At 41.9% G+C, this 25363-nt stretch overlaps 1 protein-coding gene across 3 annotated transcripts in view; it reads left to right on the forward strand.

Moving 5' to 3' along the window:
- ntn2 (netrin 2) overlaps positions 1-25363 on the forward strand; it is a 40711-nt gene that overhangs the window by 4832 nt on the left and 10516 nt on the right. For all 3 annotated transcript variants that reach the window (XM_067488324.1, XM_067488325.1, XM_067488323.1), the window contains exons 2-3: positions 7130-8405; positions 20187-20375. In XM_067488324.1, the coding sequence (XP_067344425.1) occupies positions 7355-8405; positions 20187-20375 (1240 nt within the window). In that variant the 5' untranslated portion in view covers positions 7130-7354. The remainder of the gene's footprint in view (positions 1-7129; positions 8406-20186; positions 20376-25363) is intronic.

Below are 25363 nucleotides of genomic sequence, written 5' to 3' on the forward strand. Positions count from 1 at the left end.
TAGGGGTGGAGATAGGGAGGAGAATGACAAATGAAAAGGAGAGAGGGAGATGTCTGATGAGTCACATGTTTTGGCATCCTTCACAGTGTGCCTTCATGTGTGAGGGAGGGCACATATTGCAGTTTTACTAGAGAGCATGTGTTAGTCCATCAACAACATGTGTGTTTAAGTGAAATGTACACAAACGTGTGAGTATCCCAAGCACTTAATAAAATAATTTGCGTTTTTTTCCTCCTGTGAGTTCAAAGCAGGTCCTTGCTTTCGGCAGTGGGGTAGAGGGTGCACTTATGCAATGGAAAAAAAAAAGAGAGACTGTTTTCCTGTTAGGGGGCTTTTGGGGAAAACCACAGCTTTGCCTACCACAGCCAGCCTTCAAAGATCTTTAAAGGAGTGCTCACCTCTCTTCTTAAATCCTTCCATCCCTCTAAACGAGCTACTTCCTCTCACATCCAGGAACACCTCACCTGCCTCTCCCGGACCACCACCATCCAAACACGGCAGCAAAACTGCGGTCAGGTCCATGAGAAATGTTCAATGAAGGAACCCTCAGTCCTCACACATTCACTGAAAACAGCGCACTCTGGGAACTTTATCCTCTCAGCATTTCTTACATGTCTTTATCATTTCTGTAACCCCGCTGCATGGCCTTCATCCAGTGACAAACTCTGACAAGGAATCTGTGGCTCTGTTTGCCATCATGAGGCCATGGGTGTCATCCCTTTCTCAGGCGCATCTTGACAGCACATGGAGGGGAAATAGTTCTTGTATTTGAAAGCAGATCATAGTTTGACATCAGAGGCTATAAATTTGTTGAACTCTTGTCCCTTCACTCCCAAGTCCATTACTCTGTCAGTTAAAAATCCAAGACAAAGTATATCTTTGTCCTCTTTCACGCTTAAGTTCACAGCTATAATTTTCATTTGTGAAATTGTTATTTGGGACTAAAGACACATTGGACCTCCTTGATAGTTTTAAACCCCTGCTTTGGTTTTTAACCAAGATTACACATGTTGTGCTACTAAAGCAAAACATGGTTTTCAATTTTCAATGATAGTGATTCTTGGTTTATTATTGTTTTCTAGGCTGTGGTTTAGAAAATCCTATTATACAGTTGCAATCCCTGCCACTGTGCTTTATAGACTATACAGTAAGTTAATAGGTTAAAAACTTCTGTGTGAGAATCAGAATCTGTTATGAGTCACCTCATAATATTATAGACAAAAATACCACAAACTGCAGTTCATAATTTCTTAGTTTTAAAATGACACGAATTAACCCATGTTAAATGAACCCTGGGTCTAGTGAGTCACTGTTGCCCAGAAATGTGTGCCTGCTCATGTCCTTTCTCTCTGTACACCTTGTGTTTCCCACAGAAAACACTGACCTCACAAAACACTTCAACTGAAAAATACACCACAAGTCGTCCTATCAGCATTTCTGCTCCTCTAGTAAAGTGTAGATGTACATGAACACAAAGGGCAGCAGTCTAGGAGAATTTCCTGTCTGTGAATCGGTGAGGGCCAGCCTGACCTCATATTCCACTTTGCGCTTTCTGTCGTCTCTCCTACTGTTCAGTTTTGGATCAGGTTCTGTTGATCTAAAGAACCGCTGTCAGACTCTGGGCCAGCTGTATGGGCTGGGCAACAGAAGCTGCTGCATTCCTCTGCAGGGCGTTTAGTGTTTCTCCCTGCTGTCTCCTTCCCTGTCAAATGCAGAGATGGAAAGGTAGAGATGGTTTAATTTACAGTACAGAATGTGTTTGATATACACTTTAAATGCTCCTGGTTTCTCTGTAGTCTCACATACACTGCTGAAGCTGTGGTGTATGATGACACTGTTGGGGCTGTAGCGAATACTTTGGGTACGGCAACTAGTTCAGGTGCAGAAGGTTGCTTTTGATGTTGCAGAGAGACACACACAGTCTCCGGGCAGACATAAGCAGACTTTAAAAATTTGTCAGTGATCCTCTCGCTAATGACGCCCTCAGCTGTGAGCGTTGACCCCCTCCTGCCCTCGGCCCTCCCTGCTCCTCCTCCCCTCCTCCTCCTCCTCAGTCCCTAATGAATGCCAGTCAGGAACTCAGAGTATGCTTCACACCACCGCCCACCACCCAACCACACATGCACATTTGCACAAACAACAGGATGGTCGTCACCGCTGCAAAGATGGCGATCGTCAACTGGAATTCAGGCCCCTGTTAACCAAGGCCTGTCAGTCCTGTTGGCTCATCTGTGTTTGTGAGGATGTAGATGCTAAGGATGTGGTTTGTTTTAAACCATCCCTTGGTCAGCAACGACAGTTGTGATGATAAAATATTTACTACTTTCTTCAGTTTTATACTCCTCTAAATAGTGTGTGTGTGTGTATACATATATATACTGAAGATGCAACTCTAGATATGGTTGCAGAATAGGAAGGGTAAGAGCAGAAAATAAATTCTTGGTGACTGCCATCACAAACAGCATTAGACCATTTGCAGTCTACTGTACACGAGTGTAGTTTCTGACTTTGTGGTTGTTCTCGCTGTTCTTTTATATTCAAACAATGAATCTTTACGTAATGATAATGAGAATGGAGGATGGCTCTGTTGTTAGCCTATTAAAAAGTCCTCCTTGCTTCTGAGCAGCCACTAATAAACCCACCAGGGATTACTGTACAGCAGACTGGAGGGACAGCAGGACACCAGTTTGGGCCTCAGCTTGCTGTCATCCAAAAGAGGGAACCCAGAAGACCTCTATTCACTCCCAGTCTGAGTGAGGCCAACGGGCCAACTCTGCAGAGCAGCGTGAAAGGTTCCCACTTGGGATACAAAGTGGCTCAGCTGTTTCTTGCCTATCCTCACCTCCCCCGGTGCCCTCCTCTACACTCAAGCCAAATAAAGCCTCTCAGCGACTTCTGTTTTTCTAATCTGTGAACTCTGACAGAGGCACCCACGCTTGAAAGAGAGACAGCTCAACATGGGATGATCTCCCGGTGACAGGGAGAAGCTGAAAAAACGTTCCCCAGAATGTTTCTGCTAAAACCACCAGACCACCCTGTCATTCTCTCTCTGCCTCACCGCCTCTCCCTCTGTTACTCACCCACAGTTTTTTAATCTAATCATGCTTCTTTTTGCCCTTTGTCTTTCACCTTCTCTAATTGGACTGTCAATGGTTGATTAAAAGAAATGAATCTGTTCCCATTACTAAATGGCCTTAGTAATCTTTAAGGCGAAGCACAACTTTTTATGCATGGGCTTCCACTCTAAAAGCCCCATATTTCTTCATCTATTCACATAGTGTGCCCATAACAATAATGTGCCAAATATTTAACACTGCAGTAGCTTAGCCACTGGGGATCGGAGCACGTCGCCCCAAGTACATTTTCCTTGCTATTAATCCACAGAGGAATGTTGCAGTGATGAATTGGGTATGCAGTTTGTGTTTGTCACCGCACTCCAAGCAGCTATTCATTTGTAAATGGCTTAGCTGACACATGACCAGTTTGTCTTTTACCAAACCAGTTGGTGATAGCTTAGAGTACTCCAACAATAAAGGCACAATCTGTAATCTAAATGTAAAAAGGAGATAAATCATTATTAAAAGTCAAAACTTAAATTGGAAAACTGATTTCTCTTTTAGATTGAGCAACGCATCAACAATTGAACAAATTCATTAACACTAAATTCATTAGAAAAACAGTAGCTATACACTGTTATTGATCTTGCTATACAGCATGCAGTTTTTTATGCCAAAATATTCCAATTTGGAGTACAGCTTACATTATTAAACATTTTTATGTTTGTGTTTCAGCACTTTATATTATTGTAGAATAGTCGAACAGTGACTTCACACACAAGCTGTTTCTTTGCTTTTAAACAAAATCATAATCTTTCGACAAGCTTAACCGATGGGCCTTTTTTGCCTAAGTCTAGCCACACACTGGACTCTTAAATCCAACTGGTCTGTGCTGTGATAGCCCTTTGCTTTGGTACGCTGTCTATCCACCCAAACCTAATTGCAACTCAAATTGCTAAATTCATTTAAAAAATACATTTCATCAGAACATTATCCATCCATTGCATTAGGTTTACTACAAAAACCTAATCACAATTGTAGAATAGGAACATCATTTTCAGGGGATGAAGGGAACCAACTTATGTAATCCAATGTTACCAGCTGGAATTTTGATACAAATAGATATCGCGTGTTAGTTATTGGTCTTTATAGGTGTTTGTATGCAGATTGTGTTAACTGTGTAAAGCAAACCGGCTGGTGGTTGTAGCTTTATGTTGCAACTAACACGTTTCTGTGTGTTATCCATTGTCTTCTTCAGAAAGACAGAGACATGGGCCTACAGCTGTTGCTACTTCAGCCACATTTAATGAAAGACAATTTCTGCCCCGACTGAGGGAAACATGTGGCTTGTTAAACACACTGTCAATGCTGAAAGCAGAGAATTTTCTTGCTGAAACAGATTCCTAGTATTTCAGAGGTCAGCCAGCTACACCACTGTGCTGACATCCTGGCATTGCTTACAGATTCAGACAGATTTTGTGGAACTGGCTCATATTTAGCAGTTTTTATAGTGATATAGAAGACTTGCGTTTTAAGCCAAAGTATCGGATTTGTATAATGTGCTGTCTCGGAGAATTGGTAACACTTACTGCAACAGCCTTGTCACTGTTCTCTCTCTGTTTAACACACAAGCTCATCTGCCAGACACGCCTGACAGCACCAGACCCTGGAAGAATCTCCCAGCAAGCTCAGCAACACATGGACCGCACCATATTTAGTCATCCAAAGTCCAGACAGAGACCAATGCAGTCCTTCTGCCTTAATCTGTCTCCCCTCTGTCTTTCCCTTCATCTCTCTCTCTCTCCCATTTTAATGTCCTTCCCTCAACCCCCCTCCATCTCTGTCACTTTTCCTCTCATTCCTACTGCTTCCATCCATCTCTGTCCTTACTCGCCCTCCCCAAAGTTATTTCTGCTTTATCACTGTCATGCCCCTCACTGTTTCTTTCCCTCCTGTGTGTCTCTCTTTTCTTGCTTACCTACTGAAACCCTTCTCTCCTTGTGCAGCTTTGTTCTCTTCTCTTAGTCTCTTGTGTCTGTCAAGTATTTTCCTGCCTAGATTTTGTTATTGTAAAACTTTTTCAAACTTCCTCATACTCCCTTGACGACTTGCCTATCAAACCTTAAGTCTGAATATTTTCCTCTCTCCATCTTTGTCCACCCTCACCTGTCAGAATTTTTACCCCTTGTTGCTGCTGTTTCCGACCCCCCTTCTACTTTCTCATTGCCTCCCCACTGTCTCTTTCCTCATATGAACATGCTTCTGACGGAAGCTAGGCCTGGATGCTAATGAGTTGCTAATTCTATCAGCCATCTCTCCATGTCCTCCCCAGTGGGTGTCGGGCCTGGCAGCTTTACCATGGCTAGTCTTTTGATAGAGTGCCTTGGCTGATGAACTCCCGCCTGTGTGCCCACTTTAACCTCCTCGTCCTCAGACACACCATTGATCAATGTCCTTTGCTGTTCTGGCAAAGCCGACTCTCCTCCTTTATGAGCTGGACTGTTCCGTGCAATTAATTTTTTATATGTGGAATATTGCAATAGAAGGGGATTTTTTGTGGAGAAAGCTTTTGTGCTCATGCATATACATTTCTTTGAGTGGCTATTTCAGAGCTTACCTCTTTATTTTATGTATAGTTTAAAATGAGCGTGAAAAGGTATTTTATGTTATGTATTACCAATTTCTATGACTGATGGAAAAACTTGTCCGTGTCCATTTAATATTATTTTTTTTCTTTCAGTCTTCTTCTGCTTTTCTTACTCTCTCACACTCTTTTCCTTTAACAGCACATTCTGCGTTTAAGAAGGGGCCAAATGGCTGAGTTTAAGCACTTGAGCACAGAAGAGTGGCCCTATTTACCAGGCCACTAGACTCTTTTGGGGGTTGCTAGCTTTGGACCCCTCACACAAGAAAAGAACGAAACTTTTGTTTTTCTGACTCCCCTTAAATCCGTCTGTCTGCCTTCCCTGCTTGACTGAAGTGGATACAGAGGTGGCTTTTTGTTCTACCAAGATGAAGAGGGATGCTGTAGTGTAAGAGGGAGAGTGAGAGTAGGAGGAGCTGGTGTGATTCATTGTATTTTAATAAATACCTCGCAAACAGGGTTGGGGTGCCTTCTCAACCCCTCAGCTGTCTGTTTTAAAATAGGGTTCTTCTAGATTTGACACCCAGGGGTATAAAAAGGGGATTAAGGAAGGGAAAGCCTAAGGCTGTATACATGTCTTTCTCTATCTTTTTCTTTGCGCCAAAGCCTTCTCTCCCTACAGCCCTCAGTCTTTCTGTCTTTGGGATTGAGAGGCCCCTCGCCTAGCTGTAAGCATATGAATGATGTCATCCAGGTACCTATCTTGACCCAGAGATTTAGAAAGGCTTGAATGGAGTCTCGTAGACTCAGTTCTTCTAATACTGGGTATAATTAGCAAAGGCTTTCAGTGAATTTTCTGGCTCAGTGGGTAAATATAATACCACCCTTTTGAGGGTCAGTACTTTGTGAGAGTGATGTTGCAGTGGTTGATTTCCTGTCGAATCGTTACAAGAATCCTTAAGAGACCAAAGGTAAAGTCGTGTACTCATATATAAAAAAAATATATTTTTTTTCAGGACCAACTCTAAAAGCAGAGGTTTGACCAGGGTCACGCAAAGTCCAATGCTTTGCACCATCACCAGGGATTATAGGGCGACTTCTGTCATGCTGCTCAAGCATGACCAGAAGGCTTGGCCCGTTCTGACCTGAAAGGAAGTACTGAATGAGAGAGCAGCATTGAAATTCAGGGTGCAGTCACTTTTAGCCACTAATGTCTCTTTTTATATGGTCACATCCTTACTCTCAGGCCGGTCTAATCCTTTTACAGTCTCTAAGTGAGGGAAATTATTCACTCAATTGTACAGTGCAAAAAAATAAATAAATAAAATAAAATGATATTTCCGTTATAAGGACAAATACCCGTTTTAAAAGACACATAAACATTTTTTTCTATAGTAAAATTCTATCAGTTTTTCTTTCTGTTTGATATCCTATTATGGTAAAAAATGTTCAAGACTTTGACCTTTCTGTTTATTTCTCTCTCCTACAGGAAAGGCCCTGTTCAGCCTGAAGTGAAGGGTCACTGAGCTCAGACACTATCCACTGACTCACAATTATACACAAATAGGGGAAAGCCACACACACATACACACATCCACACTGTGAAACACACTCACTGACATTTACACACATTGACTCTTGTATATAGGGAGAAAAAAAAAGACATAATCGCACAAACACAGACACACTTTAACACAAAGGCCCTCTGAGCAGGATGAGGGAACCCTGGAGGTGCCTGCTGGGCCTGTGCCTGCTGGTATGCTCAGCCTCCAGCCATAGTGCCACCAATCCCTTCGTAGGGCAGCAAAGCCCTCCAGATCCTTGCTATGATGACACAGGTGCAGCCCGTCGCTGTATCCCTGAGTTTATCAATGCTGCCTTCGGCAAGGAGGTGTTAGTGTCCAGCGTCTGTGGTCGGCCTCCGTCCCGTTCCTGTAGTGTGGTGGAGCGGGGTGATGAACGGCCTTCTGTACGCACATGCCAAATTTGTGATGCAGTTGATCCTCGTCGTGCCCACCCTGCGTCCTACCTCACCGATCTCAACTCAGCCCACAACCTTACCTGCTGGCAGTCGGAGAATCTGAACACCTCACCATACAATGTGACTCTGACCCTATCACTGGGTAAAAAGTTTGAAATCACCTATGTCAGCCTGCAGTTCTGTTCACCACGACCCGAGTCGCTGGCAATATACAAGAGCATGGACTACGGCAAAACCTGGATGCCCTACCAATTCTATTCCTCACAGTGCCGACGAATGTACAATCGGCCCAACAAAGCTACTATTACCAAGCAGAACGAGCAGGAGGCTCTATGCACAGATGGCCACACTGACCTCTACCCACTTTCTGGAGGACTCATTGCTTTTAGCACTCTGGATGGACGGCCCTCTGGCAAAGACTTTGACAACAGCCCAGTCCTCCAGGACTGGGTGACCGTTACTGATATCCGTGTGGTCTTTAGCCGGCCACAGGTACCCAGGGAGCTGGTACTGGGTGCTGGAAGCAACATTGGTGGGAGGGATGACGACCCCATGGCGGTGACATCAACGCTACCGACTTATTTCTACGCAGTGGGAGACTTCCAAGTGGGCGGGAGGTGTAAATGCAATGGACATGCCTCACGCTGTATGAAAGACAAGGAGGGGAAGCTGGTGTGTGACTGCAAACACAACACAGAAGGACCTGAATGTGACCGCTGCAAGCCCTTTCACTATGACCGACCATGGCAGAGGGCCAACGCCCGAGAGGCTAATGAGTGTCTGCGTAAGTCTTCCCCTCTATATAGCAGCCTTTTTAAACATTCAGATAGCCTGCTGTGGCACATTATGTACATCTATCTTTGCCTGCAATAAATACAAACTGTCCATTTCTGAGAATTAACATAGAACAGATTTTCCTAAAAGAGACTAAAATAGAGTGGATACATATACTGTAGCTGTAAGAGGATGAATACAGTTTTGTATGATAGCTTGTAGAACATTGTAGAAACTGTCCTTTAACAGTCTTTTTATCAATTCAGTGGACATTATAAAAGGTCCATTATTAACTTCAGTATTTAGGCCACCCACTCTCTCTTTAGCTCTATTGCTTGTTCCTTTGCCCTTCCTATGAATCAGTGAGGTACCACTCCTACAAGACAATCCGCACAATACATGCCTGTAGTCCTGCAGACTGTATGTGATAAAAGTATCTCATTCTTAGTTCAAGGAAACACATACTAGAGAATTATGCCTTTGTTGAATAGAGTCATGACCTTTTCACCACACATTTTTGGGATATGAGGACAGCAATGTTAAGTCAGGCTAACAAATTGAATTTACACCCGTACACACAGGGAAAGAGAGTGGAGGATGGGGAGAATTAACTGTGATGACTTGTGCTTACTGTCAAGAGGGTAATTAATAGGACTGCCAGAATATGCCAGAAACATTTGTGTTTATTCAGGTGAGAAGTTCTGGTAACACACAGTGGTTAAGCAGGTAACTTTGGCAAAATCTTCCATTTTTTCCTTTCATTTCCCACTAGTGCCTTCCAATTACTGTTCCTACACAGGGAAACAGGATTATTCTTATCGAAATCATGTTTTCTTGACATCTCTATTAAGAAAAACCTCCATTTCTTTCAAGCACATCTAAACAGTGAATGACAACAACTGGAATCACTGGCACATCGCTACGACTAAGTCATCCAAGAATGTTATTTGGCAGTGTTTGCTTTTACCTCAAGACATGCTTTGTAAAACTCATCCAGACGTGCTCTGAAAGTTTGCCAAGTAAAATTATAGTAATTTATGTGGCTTGTTTTCATAATGTAAATTGATTAACTTTGCAATGGATTTGATCTTCCTATGATAGTTTTTAAGTTTTTATTTAGTTTAGTTAAATTTATATATTAATTTCATGAGTGTACAAAGTTGTTTTTTTGGCAGGAAATCACTCTCTAATTTGTGGATGTTTCTTTGCCTGTAAGTGTTACAGTATTTCTGTTAGTATAAATAAACACAGGTGGAACTTAGTTCAGATTGATTTTGCTTGTCATAAAAATTTGTTAGTGTAGGAAAGTAAACCATACTAGAAACCACTGTCCCTATTTTAACCTTTTTCCATAACGAAATAGAATTACAGCCAGTAAGAAAAAAAACACAGAAGTAGAACAGCGAAAAACAGCATATATTTTTCTAACATGTTGTAATTGCCCAGTGAGCTGGCCTGAGATCATATTTAGCATTAAACAGTGCCAGATCTGTTCAAAGGGGACAGAGAGTGACAGAGCCAGAGGAGCCTGGCCGGCCAACAAACCCAGCCTTCCTTTGCTCTGTACTCGGACATCTCTCGTGCCAACACTACCTAACTTTGGCTTCTCATCTGTCCTTGACACCCTTAGGTACTCCGCTCACAGATACCGGCACACATATTTACATCTAGCCCTTATTCAACAATATCCTGTAAATCCCTCAGTGTTTTCTCCCTCTTAATTTTGCACACACCCTATTTCAAATGTCCCATAGCTGTTTCCGAAATGTTACACCCGCTTCCCAGAAACTTTTACTCTGCGGGAATGATATGTCACTTCTATCCACAATTTCTGAACTAAATAGCGTGACTGCCCTGGCCAACTCTGATGAACTAATTCCAGTGTACAGTGGGATTTGAAGGTTTGTGAACACCTTTGGAATTATCCGTATATATATATGATTGAAATTTGATCAGATTTGTATGCGAGTCCATACACTAGATAAAGGAGACAAAACATTATTATTATTAGACAAAACATTATTAGACAAAACTCCTACTCATTTGTTCATGTGGGAAATAACGATCCCGTTTTGATATTTGTGAAAATGTTTATCTCATAATAATGCACAAATATAGAAAAATTCACAAACTTTTACACACCACTGTAGATAAAGGGCAGTTTAAATGTTTTGCAAGTTGCATGCTATACCTGATCACACATCTGGGCACACCAAAGAGTCAGCCCCAGATGTCCCAAATGTCTTGGTAACTCTTTGCAACTTATTCTGGTAGAACTGGTTCCAAATATCCTAGAAAGTAGCAGGAGAGCCTTCAAAAAGCTTCCCAGGTGTATACTAAAGTCCATTTTAAAATGCATCTGCCCCTTGTTGCTTGGTTTTCTTTCTGACACTTTGAAAAAATGGTGGCAGGCTGCAGTGGCAGCCCTGAGGCAGTGCCACAGTGGCAGGAAGGTGTAAGCAAGACTTGGAAAGTGTGTAAGAGTGGCAAGTTATAGAGCTGAGGAGTCCCTTAGGTGTCACCAGAGCCTGCGTGAGGCCCTGGGGGTGTTTGGGTTGGAAGGAGGGTTTGGGGAGGGGGGCAGGCTGAGGTCATGATCCTTTGTGGGGTGGTGACAAGGTTAAGTTGATGGGGAGCTAGTTTGTGGGTAATGAAGAATGGGCAGATGTAGAACCAAATCAATAGCTGTCTACCTCTAAGTCTGTCAGTGCTTGAAATATTATGTGTCTGGCAGCTAGAGTTTAGGAACCCTTTATAGTTAAGGCAGTTTTTTCTGACACGCTTGCAGTGTAAGTCCTGACTGAAAATCTTTGGTTTGATTGTTCACTGGTCTTAATAAATGTACCAAGATTACTGTCTGTGCTCTTGGCAAGCTTACATACACATCCAGACACAAGCCATGCACACACACGCCCATCTGCCGCCTCCCTCACCATGAATCCTGCCTCAAGACATTGGTTTAGAAATCCCCACTCTACTAGTCAGAGAGGGCTGCCTCGTAAAGGAGTGTGTCTGTTTGTATTGAGGGAGACATGATGGAAAAAGCTGTAATTTATCTGTCCGGAGTTTGAGCCACCGCACAGGCTGAGGAAACAGATGGATAAAAGCTATTTAGTTACTTTTGTGAGGGAGTGTTGGCTTTACTACTGGCATTGTCATTGCCGTAATGTAAATACCTTGTGTTGACTTAAAATTGTGAGACGGTATATCATGCAATAATAGAGTCTGCCAAAGTCACCGTATAAGATGAAGAGGTCCCTTGGGGAATCAACAACAGTGTGACACCCTGAGTAGATGATAATTTATGGTGGTGTAGTAAGGGCTTTACCCTTGGCTGTTTCCACAGCCATCTCGGCCCGTTTGGCTGCAACACCAAGCTGTTCTATTCTCCAGCCTTTCCTCTCCATAATTTGGGCTCAACATGTAGGAAGTCCAGAGTTTTGCTTTGGGACGTAAGAAACTTGAGGCCAGACACCATCCATCCCTAATGGACCAGCCAAACCATGTCTGCTGTGTTGTGCCAGGCACACTGGTGTGCATTCATAGCATTAAATACAGAGGTCATGTACAGGCTGTTTAAATTGCTATTTAGGCAGATTTGCCAGTAATGCAGGTGAGATGTGGTTAGTAGCAGAGCTGGGTGTTCCCACTCTGCTGTGGCTTTTGGATGTGGTGCTGAATATTTTAAAAAGTAATCTTAACATACTGAGTCCAGTGGGGAGCGATCGATGGTATTCTGTTTTTGCAAGGACATCAGTCCATAAAAAGAAGAGAATTCAAATTATCTTCAAAAAGTTATTGTTATTATAATAGAAGGTACCACATCAATGATTTGAATTTTCAAACAGATTTTGGATTTACAAGTCTTGTCTCAAGCCCATTAGAACATTTCTTGTTGACTTGTGGGTTTTGGTGGCTCAACATCTATGTTTTTTTGGAAACTATTAGCTGGAATTAGGGGGACATTGACAGATGGGTTTGTTAGGGAGAACAGTGTGATCCAGCAGAGGTGTGTGTTTCATAAGAAGAGGCCCACCACTAACACATACTCAGGAACAGAGCTCAGACTTAGCTCTAAGATCTGTATAGAGCTTTGGAAACTCTGAAGACCACAGAAGCACACACTTTCTTTCTTATTCCTTCCTTTCCCCCCTCTCTCTCTCTTCATTTCCCTCACTGACAAGTGGCAGATGGTTATGTGATGCTGATTAGAATTTCAAACTAGGCCTCCATCATTTCACAGCAGTTTTTCCTTTCCACATCTCCTAGCGAGGTCAGGCCCATGCTCCATTAATAATAATAATCTGAAAAACCTTTTTTAAGTCCGCTGACTAGGAGAAGAAATTATTTGTTTTTTTATTTGTTTTTTTTTGTTTTTCAGAACAATTTTTCAGCAGCAATAACAAACAGCAATAACACTGCACATATTACCACATTTTATAGTTTGTCAATTGTAACATAGAGAGGAGCAGGAAAACCTTGTTGTCTGGTTTTGAGTAGAACAAAGTTAGCCTAAGTACAATGTTTTGAATTTACACATTGAGTTTGCTGATCCCACTTTGTAGCTCACAACAGCCTGAAACAGTATTCTTTGGTCCCCTGAAATTTTCCTGTTTGTCCCTAGAGGGCATCGTGATGAGCCAGATGTCAACTCTAGAAGTAAGGATGAAAGACAGAGCTGCCTTGATATTACTGCATGTATGTGCCATGTTTCTACTTTTGCTAATTGACTTAAAGACCCTACCACCCCTCTCACCCCCACTGCCTGTTGCAGGAGGCTAAGGGGGAACTGACACTTCAGTTACTTACAGCGTGACACTCAAATGAACAGGAGATGTGTGTGTGAGTGTTGAGGGGGGGCTGCTGAGTGAAAGAAAGTGATTTTGAAAGAGAAACCTCCTGTGCTTTCAAATAATTACACACCCAAGGAATGTTATTCTGAAATCCACAGACCTATGAAATGATGCCTCTGGGGTTGGTAGCCTGAGATGCAGGGACTACTACTGCAAGGCCAACAGACATGAGTTTTGTTCCTTTTTGTTTTGGTTTTGCGCATGTTTTGTGCAGGATAAAGGAGCTTGGAAGGTTGAGACTACAGGGTTTGGTCGATTTGATAGTTTGTACTGTAGCTTTGCTCTTTTATTCCCTTTGTTAGTATTGCAGCATTGGTCCATGGCCAACCCACGGGAGACTGATGCATTTGTCATTCTGTGAAGCCACCCATAAAGGGTCTCTGGCACAAGAGGGAACATGGTTAAACAAATGTTAAGGACAGCAAAGTGTCAAATAACAGTGTGAATGTCAGCTGAGTTAAAACCTTGGGAAATGCTCTGCGGGTGCCTGAGTCAATTTGTGCATGTTTGTGTGTGTGTGTGTGCATATGCATCTCCTTGCATTTGTGTATGTTTGAGAGCCTCCTGTAATTTAGTAATGCGATGTGGTGTTTAATCCTGGTGCCAAAGCAAACTGGTGGAGCTGCAGTGTGCCCACCCTGCTCTCCCAGGCCGCCGTCGACTCTCTCCCACAGATGGTAGCAATCACCTCCTGAGGTGCCTGTCACCGCTGGTGCTTTCTTCCTCTCTATCCTTGTGTAACTGACTCTCATCAAAGATTAACCTTCTACCTAGACATTTTTCTTCCTGCTACCCCTTTTTTTCTTTCGTGAATTTCTCTTATAGAGTAAATCAGTTGTTTGCTTCTCTGAGTCAGTCTTTTGTGTTTTGTAACCGTTTGTCTCTGTTTATGCTGCTGCAGGCCTCTTTGGTTTGTTGCCTGAGAAGATTTGTCGCTCTTGGCAGTAAGATTTACAGGATGTTAAGAGAAAATATGTTTCTTTGTTAATGTTCATGACTATCGCTTGCCGCTCTTCTCTTTTAACTTTTCTTGTCTGAGATTGTCTTTCGAAATAATCATGCATTGTCATAACTCATGTGTGTATGCAGTATGTATGTCACTATTCATGCATGCATACATATGGAATAGATATTGTCTGTTACTGTATGTATGACAGGTCTAATAGCTCTGTAGCTTCTGCTACAGTACATCAATTTTAGACATTTTTCTTTATAAATTGCTAGGCCACAACAAGCTGGCAGAACAGTTTTGGTTCTTCTTGGATAGATTCTCAATGTGTCTGAAAATCTCATAAGCACCACTATTTAGAGGGACATTCCCTCATCCGGTGTTCTAATGATGGGGGTGAAAAGCGCTGTCCTACATTTTCAAATCTCCAAAAATTGGAATCTTCCAACAGTCAAGCCACTGCATTTCATTCACAACACATATAAAATGACAAAAAACACCAATGCAAAAAGTCCTTTTTTAAATGTGAGGAGAGGAAATAGAAATAATTAAAATTTTATTATTAAATTATAAACATATTTCTGAGCTGACATTTGACATTGACAGCTGACAATTTTGCCGGGACAACCATCATAAACCCAGCTTTTGCTTCCCAACCATACTGTAGACACACAGTAAACACGTTACTACCCTGCAACATTTCTGTTGTTATCTCTGGTCACAGTGGTGAAGTTACACCATATGTACCATCTGTCACTTTCTATTTCCAAAGCAGCCCAGGCAAACGTGTATCCCCCAAAGTAGACCAAATGGTGGTATGCCAAGAATCATTTTTACCTCGGTTTTTGCTGATTCGCCATGATACTTTGATACTCAGCAGTCGTCAGCTCCTGCCCCTGTGTGCTCCTGACTGGAGGATATTGCCTGTGGGGGCAAAAAAATCAACTGAGACAGACAGAAAGTGAAGGCCAAGGCAGAACAGAGATAACAATGTTTAGATGAGGGAAAGTGAAGTGGACCAGAGACAAGGAACAGAACTAAGGACTCAAGTCTCCACTGACACCCGGCCCCATAACCTGGCAACCCTCCAGCCTAATCTTGTTAAAATTTCCCCCTGCCTGATGCCATCCAGAGAGAAAATGGGGAGGAGGAGGAAAAGGGTTGGGGAAGGACACAAAAAAAAGAAAGAGCGGCAACCAGTGAGAGTATTTGAAATGGGGTCTCATGAAAGTAAGAAAGTTGGAATGATAGACAGGGAAGCTTAGGGGAGGGGTCCAAGAGGACTTAAGGGGACTCTTAGTTCAAAAGGGTTCACAAGAGCCAGCTCTTAAGCCCACGGCGTGAGGCTAACCACAGAAACCAGTGGAGGGAGAGGAGGGCTGAAATGTGGTGTTGAAGCTAGAAGTGATAGATATGTCTCTGTGTAAGAGAGGTAAAGAGTAGGGGGGCTAAAGTGGCTTTTAACAAAGAGGCAGAAACATAGCATGGTCCATGTAATGCACCCAGCAGGGCTACAGGAGTTTCAGTTTCATGAGATTCTAAATCTTTGTTTCAGCTTGCAGTGACACTGCAGTCGTTACATCTGTTAATGTTCTATTTTACTATTTACTTTAAAAAAAAAAAATCTTTTGTCATTTGATCTGTTTCATTTTCTGAGCAGTTACTACCTCCTGCAGCAGCCATCTCAGGTATGTGTGGGTGCATGAATGTGTGTGTTTCATCCACAATGTGCTTTGGCTCTAATGAGGAGCTAATTAACCGGGTGTTCCCCCGGTGCCCTGAGCAGGTGGCTGGAGCAGCCAGGCGGAACTCAGCCCAAACACACACACGCATGATGGCAGGAGCCCATAGCCTGTTCGACCAGGCAGAGAAAGCACCCAAGGGGGGCTGCATCAGATCTGGACTATGGCCTGGGCCAAGAGGGGAAAGGTGGTACTGGGAGTGCAGCTCTCCAACTTTGAAGGACCAGTTTTAGCCATGGGATTTGGGTTTTGCACAGGCATCCAAAATCAATTGGCTGTGCTTACTGGCTTGGCTTTGGTTGAGCTGAAGGAAAAATGAGGTTAGATTTAACCCTGACATATGGAAGGGAACAAAGAGGTGGTGCGCTCCACAAACACACTTTTTACACACATTTTATTTGTTGAGCACGGTCTTTACGGGCCAATTTGTCATAGCATGCTTGACAGACCAGTGTGTGAGCTTGTTTGGAGCACATTTACTTGTTGAGGCACCTGTTATAAAAGCTGAAATAGAACAGTGTTGTGTTCTGCTGTCAACCTACCTAACCTGAAACATTCCTCAAGTTTTTTCCTGCATTGTAGCTAAAGATACTGTATAAGCACCTGCCAGATCACAAATTGATAGGTGTGCATACTGTAACTATAACAGATATTATTATTATTTGTGTTTGGTACTGTTGATTTGGATGGAAAAGTGGTTTAAGAATTCTTTAATGTTACATTTTCCTATTTGTATCTTCCTTTTCTCTCTTACCTTCTCCTTTGTTTTTTTTTTCTCACTATACTTTTTTTGCCAAGCCTAAGCTTGTTTTTATTGTTGGATTTCCACGACAACATGAAGAACAAACTTTACGCATCCTGGAATTGGGCACTGACCCATAAAGGAACGGTGTTCACTCAAGGATTGCAGTTACTTTGCAAACCTTCCACCGCTCAAATTCTTTTTGCATTTGTGTTCATTTCTTGCAAAGGATAAGAACAAGTTAGACTTTTTTTTCAGACGCTTTGATGTGTTAATGAATTGAAAAATGGTCTTCGACAGGATTCAGTTATCCCTGCTGAGCCTAATTTGGGTAAGGGGATGCAGGGTGCTGGGGGGGGGTGCAGACTACAACTTCAAAACAAACCCATAAACATTCCAGGATTCTTGGGTACGTACAGCTCCAAGCTGAAGTTAACTGCATGCAGCATGTACAATATGAAAACCTCCTCTATCTGGGTTTTTTCTTACTTATTGATCAGTAGTTTGTTCATGTCTATCGTTTTGTTTTTTTCCTTTCTTTTGTACTTTACTCATGAAGAGCAGCTGTAACAAGGCAACACTTTGCCCATGGGATCAGTAAAGTTGTTTGAATCTTGAATCTTGAATCTTGAAAACACAAAGACCTTCTTTGGGCAGTCAGTGCTTTCTGCTTTTCATTCATTTTTTTCTGCCCGTAGAAGACAAACTACATCAACCAGACACTAATTCTCTCATTTTGAGTCAGAAAAACTCCTGTTGTTAAAGTACTTCCTAGCCATCACTACACATGTTAAATCATTTAAAGGTCTAACTCTTTGGCTTTCTTTACATTTTCCACACTTGAACATATCCTCTCTTACTTGAGACTTTGTTGGCTGATCTAGTTGCACAGCAGTAAATCGAGAGGATGCCGTAAGAGGGTCGTTGGTACTTCAGCTGGGAAAAAAATGTGATCCATTGCTTTCATGTTCCACTACAAGGTGTTAATGGACACAAGTGCTCACAGCTGTGTGTGTGTTTGAGACGCTTGATCAGTCCCCCACCTAGTTTTCTCCCCCAGAGCAGCCCCAGCAGCTCACTGGAACTGGTGTGTTCTTTGTCACATTTCCCTTAGAAGCAGTTGGACAGGCTATTTAGTCATTCGTATGCGCGTGCACACACACACACATGCCCAAACAGTTTTACTGTAAACACTACTTAAATTTAGCATAGATTATTTTCATTTAAATTGGGAATTAACCACACCTTTGCCAATAAACTCAAACTTAAGATAAAAGGCTAAAACCTAAAGGTCATATTTGGACAATGAAAGGTCAATTCTCCAGAAGGGCTCACCTGCTCACAATGAAAGATCCAGCAATGTCTCGAGACAAACCTTGATGTGTATTTATACATAAAACAATATTTCATTAACTGCAGAATTCCATCCAAATTAGGCTGCATAATAACCAGATGGAATTGAGAAACAGTCTGGGAATGTGCTCCCCTTTTTTTCCAGGGTCTGCACCCAGGGAAAACTGGGCCTCTTTCCCAACCTGGTGCCAGGCTTTCCTTTCAGTGTGGATGGAGATCGTACCGTTTGCGTAGTTCTTCATATATGTATTAAAGTTGTTCTCCTGTGTAAGAGCCATCAGGGTGCCATTAATCATCATTTTTGATCAACTGCAAAAACCTAATTTAACACAGATCATTTGCTTTCACATAACTGAAGAACTGACCTTGATCTCAACAGGAAAGTGAGAGGTCAGAAAATTGCCCAAGACCTGTATCAGCCACAGATAATGGGAAAATAAGCTTTAAAACATTACTCAAAACCATCTGGGGTTTTCAGCATCTATTAATTCATTTGATCATTAGTAAAAGTATATAACGTTAAAATACTGTGTGTGAAGCACTCAACTCGACTCCAACCCTTCCTCCTCCCTTTCTTTTAATCAGTAAAACTATCCCTAAGATCTAAGTAGTATTGTTAAAAACTATTAGTTTGACATTTTCAACTCATTCTCTTTCTTTCAAGTCTTTCAAGATTTTGATGAGGTGACTGATACCAGTTCATGTCTGCATACTAAATATGCAGATACGGCCAGTGGGCAATTAGCTAGGGGACCGGGGGACTGGGAGACACAACTAGTATGACTTTGTCCAAAGGTAACAGAATTCATCTTTCAGCACCTCTAAAACTGAACACTTTATATTGAATTTGTATAATCCGTACAAAAACTAAAGTAAAACAACACATTGCAGTGTTATGGGTGGTTATTTGCCAGAGTGTTTCTTGGCCGGGCACAGTAAGGTCCTGGAGTCTGCTGGTTCTCTGGTAATCTGTAGTTGATGACTTTAGGAAGGGACTCCAGTCAGGAAAGAAAGACCGACCACAGCACCACAGCATGATTTTTTATATTTTACAATTAATTTTGTTTATGAGTTAAACAAACATGACATCACGTGTTAATTAGTGAGCTTTAGAGGTATTGCTGAGGGGTTTGTAGTCCTAAATTAACACTCTGCTTGTGGTAATTTAGTGCACTCATATGAGAAAAATATCAGTCTTCTACTCTACCCTAACCCTAACGTTTAGCAAGGCAATTCATTGTATTTTCTATAATAAAGCAATGAAGCAAAGCTGAAAACAAAGGTAGACTATTAAGATGCTAATTTTTACTCTGTGACATATGCTCAGCAGATGGATGACAGAAAAAAGGACAGAAAATGTACAAATTTAGTTGGCATTTAAAATACTTCAATCACTTTTGTCCATTTTACATTTTTAAAATACTTTCTGAATGTGTCAACTACCTATTGTGATTTTTGTGACCTATTAAGATTAAGAGGAATTAATTTCTGTTCTGCCACAAACAAGCAGGACAGTTTTCTCATTAAACGTTGCAAATACAAATTCTCATGTGTAGAGAGTGAAAAGATAACGTTAGAGCTGAATACCGGCCTATTTAAAGGAATTAATGACAAAGCTTAAGAGCTGAAGAGACATCATGGAACAAGTTGACTTTCAAGTGGAACTGACAGAAACTGTGAAGAGATATAAGCTCATGTCACATCTCCCCCATATTCTGGCTTGCCTCATTTAGAAGACGGCAAGCTCCAGACCGACCCGTTGTCTGAATTGGTCGGGCTTTTGATAGATCTCTTCTCATCAGTGATTCAAGAAATTAATGTCTCTGTTTTCAGTGATTAATAACTAATGGGCTGAGAAAAGCTGAATTCATTAATAATGAAATGGAGAAAATGAGCAAATGAGCACGTTTGATTGATGAGTTCTGAAATAGCAGCCAAGCACAGAGCTGCAGTGTGGATTATAAACCACTCACTATTATACAGCTATACTGGAAAAGCTCTCCCTGCTCCCCTGTAGCATACGTGGTAGGAAGCATATGTTCTATCTTAGATAAATACTGTGAAGATATTGTAAACTTTTATATTTTCCTACTCACCTTTGCTGATGTAACCCCCACAAGTGACAGCGTTACCTTTCCCCTTCCCTTTGCAGCGTGCAACTGTAACCTCCATGCCCGGCGCTGTCGTTTCAACATGGAGCTGTACAAGCTGTCGGGGAGGAAGAGTGGAGGGGTCTGCATGAACTGCCGCCACAACACAGCAGGACGCCACTGCCACTACTGCAAGGAAGGCTTTTACAGAGACATGGCCAGGCCGATCACTCACCGGCGAGCCTGCAAAGGTAACTTTTAATATGAAGTCACTTTTATCCGTTTTTCAGAATTATGATTCACTTTTTTTCCCAGTGCTCATTGTCATTCTTTTGTTTTATACTATCTTTTAAATCGCTTTTTCAGTGAAGCAGAACCTTCCATGAATGTTGAGTTGCTAAGCTTTAATAAGCTTTAGGTGGCACTTTGTCTGTAATGGCGATGTTTGTACAGTGCACCATGCACTCAGAAACATAAAATACTATTATTTTTCTGGGAGACAAAGTTTACAACAACTAATGTGAACATTTTCCTGAACAAGAATTACTTTTGTGTTATATCAATCAGTAATAGAGTAGCAAAATGAATATATATTTATATGAATATGTCACAGATTATTACTTTAAGCTCAGTTTGACTTTTCACTTGGCAAAACGCTGAGCTAAATGTTTATAAAATGTCCAAACAAAAGCTGATTGAGATGTTCTAACCCTATTAATACTTGTGTAATCATGTCATTTCTGAGAAAGTGTAAAAGGAAAAATAACTTATGATTGGAAACACACATAGCCATGGTAACTTTCAGTAGAAAATGTCAGCACATCATACCATAGCAGAGAGAAAATGCCCATAGCATTTCTGGTAGTCCCAGCAAACATTTCTCCTTACCACACACCACATAATATTATCACTTGACCAAGGCATTTCTCATGGAAAAATGCATTTTACCCTTTTATTATTTCACTATTGCAGTGAATATTTTGCAGCCTGATATTATCCAAGAAGCTTTACTCTCCACTTCCTGGCCTCACTGCAAAAATAACACCAGTCCCTATTTACACAAAAATATTCAATTCAATAGCAGTGTTGATGTTGATAAAAGTGGAGACCCACGTCCAGAACATAAAAAAAAAGCAAAAAAGCCACCAATGGTCACAGCCATGAAGATCTGTTGGTTGAAATTTCATAGCGAAAACCTCCCACTGGCTTCCTCTCAGTTTTCCTTCTACAGCCGACCCGAGCTGTAACCCAACACCATGAGGATTGAAATGTTTTGAAATGATTTTGAAATATCAGGCCGCAGTTGCCCATGTTAGTTTCGCTGAGATGTTGAACTATTCATCATACAATGGCAAAAAGTCCATAGTGACTTGGTTACATACCTTAAAACTTAAGTCATCTGACCTGTGGCTGCACCTAAACACTGACAGAAAGATATCTGAGAGCAGTCCTGACTAAGAAGTCCCCCCCTTTGCAGATTGTCCCCTTTCTTTCATTTTCTGCAATACCTGGGAGTGTGGTGCTCTCACACACATTCAAACCCCCTGACACTACAATTTGTTCTTATCAAAGCTGAGTGATCAGGTGGTAAACAGTTTATCTCCCTCTCTCACACAGACCCCAGATGTGACGGAAATGAAAGTTAACATCGGAAAAGCCTCTGCTGAGCGTCTAGCTTCATGATTGATCAGAGCAATTCCACAGCTTTCAAGGAGCTGTCTTTTCCCCTTTCATTACACCTTGCTCTATTTTTTCATCTCCATATAACATGTTTATAGCCATCATCTTTTTTTCTGACCTTTTATCACCATGTAATCCCAGATTTTATTTTTCAGTCCTGATTTTTGCACTACTTCATGTGCTAGAGTCAAGATAGAGGTCAGGAGGTGCGGTATGGCTGAAGGGTTTATGTGTCACGTCTGAAATGGAGTCACGACAATAAAATACAGGTGTTTTCTAAAGCTGAGACACAAGTGGGGAGGGCTGGGTGCAATGCAAGCTCTGAGCGGATGAATGGCCAATGTCTGTTTTTAATCAAACCTGCTCTTGATGGCTGTCCATACACAATCTGCAAATACGTATAGGAGGAGGTGTAACCATCTCACCCCCACCTACATGCAGCACCATCACAGCTTACCCCCCACATACACCATACAGACACTCACTCTGCCTTCCATGTTGAATACTAAGGTCCAAATTCAAAGTAAATCTGTAGGGCTCCTGCAGTTCAAAAGCTCTGGCAGCAGCCATAACACTAAAGAGGACTAAAGAAACATGGCAATCACTATGCAGCCTGGCTACAGTCTCCGAAGTCTATGAAGTCAAAATAGAAGGTTTTTATATCAATCCAAGCCACACAGCTGGCATCTGTTGACCAAGGAACATTGATAAAAGGAATTGAAAGTGAGGCCATAGTCCACATGAAACACTGTTGGCCATTATAAACCACAATGGTGGAATGTCCAAATATCATAACTTTTGAAGCAGGACATGATGATGTTTGCTGTCAGAAATACGGGCGACAAAAAAGTGTAAACCAATCGTATATAGTAAGGTAATTTTAGTGTACAGTAAAACCACACAATCCAATCTGAGCTGTGCTGTGTGGAGCTGCTCTGTTGACAACTTTAGCTTATTAGTTTTACAACAAAATGTTATTAAATAAAATGCTTTTATTTTTTCACCTCGGATCAGTAAAATCTGCACATTTTAACACGTTTATTTATTTTTACATTGAACTGGCCAGTAAAGCCTAATTGATTATTAAAACATGTGTTGTACTAAGAGTACAAATAACACCAACTTGTCCAAATGTGGCAACTGCCAATAAGTGCAGACAAAGAGCAGTCATTGCAAGTGCCTAGACCATGTCCACAAAGACATGCACAGAGGAACACAAATTAGCCAAACTGAACAGACGTCTGTCAAAGGACTACAAATGCCAAAGCCTGTGCCTGCCTGTCACGTCTGCAGTCGCACAGGCTTGAAAAGTCATCAACATCTGAGGACATTTTTACGGCCTCTTAACTGGCCCAAGCCCCTGCACATAAAACTTCAGAAAAAGAGTTTGAGAAGAAGAACTGGGGGTGGACATTGACACATACCTCTACCTCTCACCCCCCAGACCCCACTCCCATACTTGCTACGATCTGGCTGTTTCTAGTTGATTGCTGAACAATGTGGACTGTAAACTCCTAACAGTCCACGATTGTTTAGAAAGGAAGTTAGAATGTCATTCACATTTGTTCAATCTGACTGGATCACATTAGTAGCCAGCGCTGTTCAGGGATCAGCTGGGAAACAACAGCTTCACCTTCCTGTGGCACATGTCTCGACAGGCATGACAAAACTACCAGACTTTTGTCAGAGAGATCAAATAACGGGTTTTATCCTGCATTCTACATTGGAAACATCATCTCACAAGTGAGGGTAAAAGGATTAGTGTAGGATTATTTGATGTAGATACAACTAACATGTTTACTTCACAGTTCATCTTAAAACAGGATGAAAGTTCTTAATGTCCTGATATGACATAAGATCCACGGCCACCTTCTGCTGATTAGGGTATCATATCAGGGTGTTAGTGCACTAGTCAGATGGGTTTCATTAGCTTGTCTAAGGACACAAACTCTTAGAATGCCAGAAATTCCCAAAGCGTTCTTGAGAACAGTGGCAGGAGCTCTGAGGACGGCAGTGTGATGTTAAATATACATTAAGTACTACATTAAGTACCTGGCACAGAGTGACAGACAGACAACTCTGAGATTTTTGTAGTCTTGACCTCTGAAATCTAATTTGATCCTGTATCTTACCCTGCCATATGCAGATGTGTATTCTCTTTAGGTCATTCACAAGCTCTTACTAATTGTTATCAAAGTTGTTGGTTGGGCACTGCGTGAGTCAAGTGCAGGGGCATCCGATTTATAATCTCTGTGCGCAGCTTCAAACAGAGCATGGCCACTTTGAAACCCGTGGACTGGTTGGCCTAGCCGGAAAAGTCAGACGTATTTGCAAAGATCTGAGCTGCTGTTAATTGCTCTTCACGCCACCTCCAGGCACACATGATCACTCTTGGGTCAGTTTCATCCATCGAAACCTTCCCTTCACCCAGTCAACAGGTGGTTTGGTCCTTAGGCTCTCCTCTGTTGTAGCAGCTAAAAAATGTCCGGTGCAAATAAACACATTCACAGTTTCGTCAAGTGGTGGGAAGAAACTGTGGCATGTTAGCAGCTGCCTTTCCTGGCAGGCCCTGTAACAAACTGTTGGGTTACAGGGTTTTTCCCCAAAGTGTAATTTTGGCCTTTCTTGTCTTTTCTTGATAAGCTTGGACAATTACAGCTATCATGTTACAGTCAAGTCACTCTAATTTTGCTTTAGCAATTTTTCTCTAGCCTGCACTTGTTTTCCAAAGAATAGGTTTGAACATCATGAGGAAAGGCAGAATGTTCAATCTAAATTTGGTGGGTTTTGTCCTGCATCTGGCAACTTGTCAGTAGTTAAGTAGACTGGTGGGAAACAATACTTTTCTGTAGAAAATTTTATTCTGGACACAGGGTGTTAAAGTGAAAGTCAAACACTGACACTCCTGATGTGTTTGTCTGGCAAGACTACTGTAAAGTTTTAAGTTCGTGTTTATTACTTAAAGAACAAATGTTTGTTGCAGTGTCACTGTTTAGTTGGACTTACTGTTGTTTATGCTCCTGAGCACAGAGGACGTTGTGTTTGGACTATACTGAAGTGCTGTGTCTCTCACGCCCTCCCTGTTCTTGTCTCAGTCTATTCTTCATTTCTCACTCTGCAATATATTGCTTTCTGTCCCTCTCCTAGCCGCTAACATGTTGTAAAGCTACGTATCTCAGAAGGCTTCGGACCAACATGCCAGCTCTTGTATTTAACAACTCTTTAACCTCCCCCCCCCTGTCAAAGCCCCATGTTGCTTAATGTGTCTTGAAAAAAATTGCCTCGGCTCGGCAAATCTCATAAAAGTCTTGCCAGAGTGAAGTGACCGGAGCATTGCTTGTTGCTGTTGGCATCCGCTGGGCATCAACTGAACTTTCGGGAAGTGATGAAGCAGCAAAGCATGTCACCAGGCAGGCACCAGAGTGTACACAGCGTTTAGGTGAGCGGAAACAAGCAGAGAGGAGAGAGGAGGGCACAGTGTGCTTTTCTGGGTCTTCTGACAGTGATGCACCACATGCATTACTCCGTTACAATATTTGTGTCTATGCCTCTGGTTGTT

Source organism: Channa argus, chromosome 20 (genome assembly GCF_033026475.1).
Source record: "Channa argus isolate prfri chromosome 20, Channa argus male v1.0, whole genome shotgun sequence".
NCBI lineage: Eukaryota > Metazoa > Chordata > Actinopteri > Anabantiformes > Channidae > Channa > Channa argus.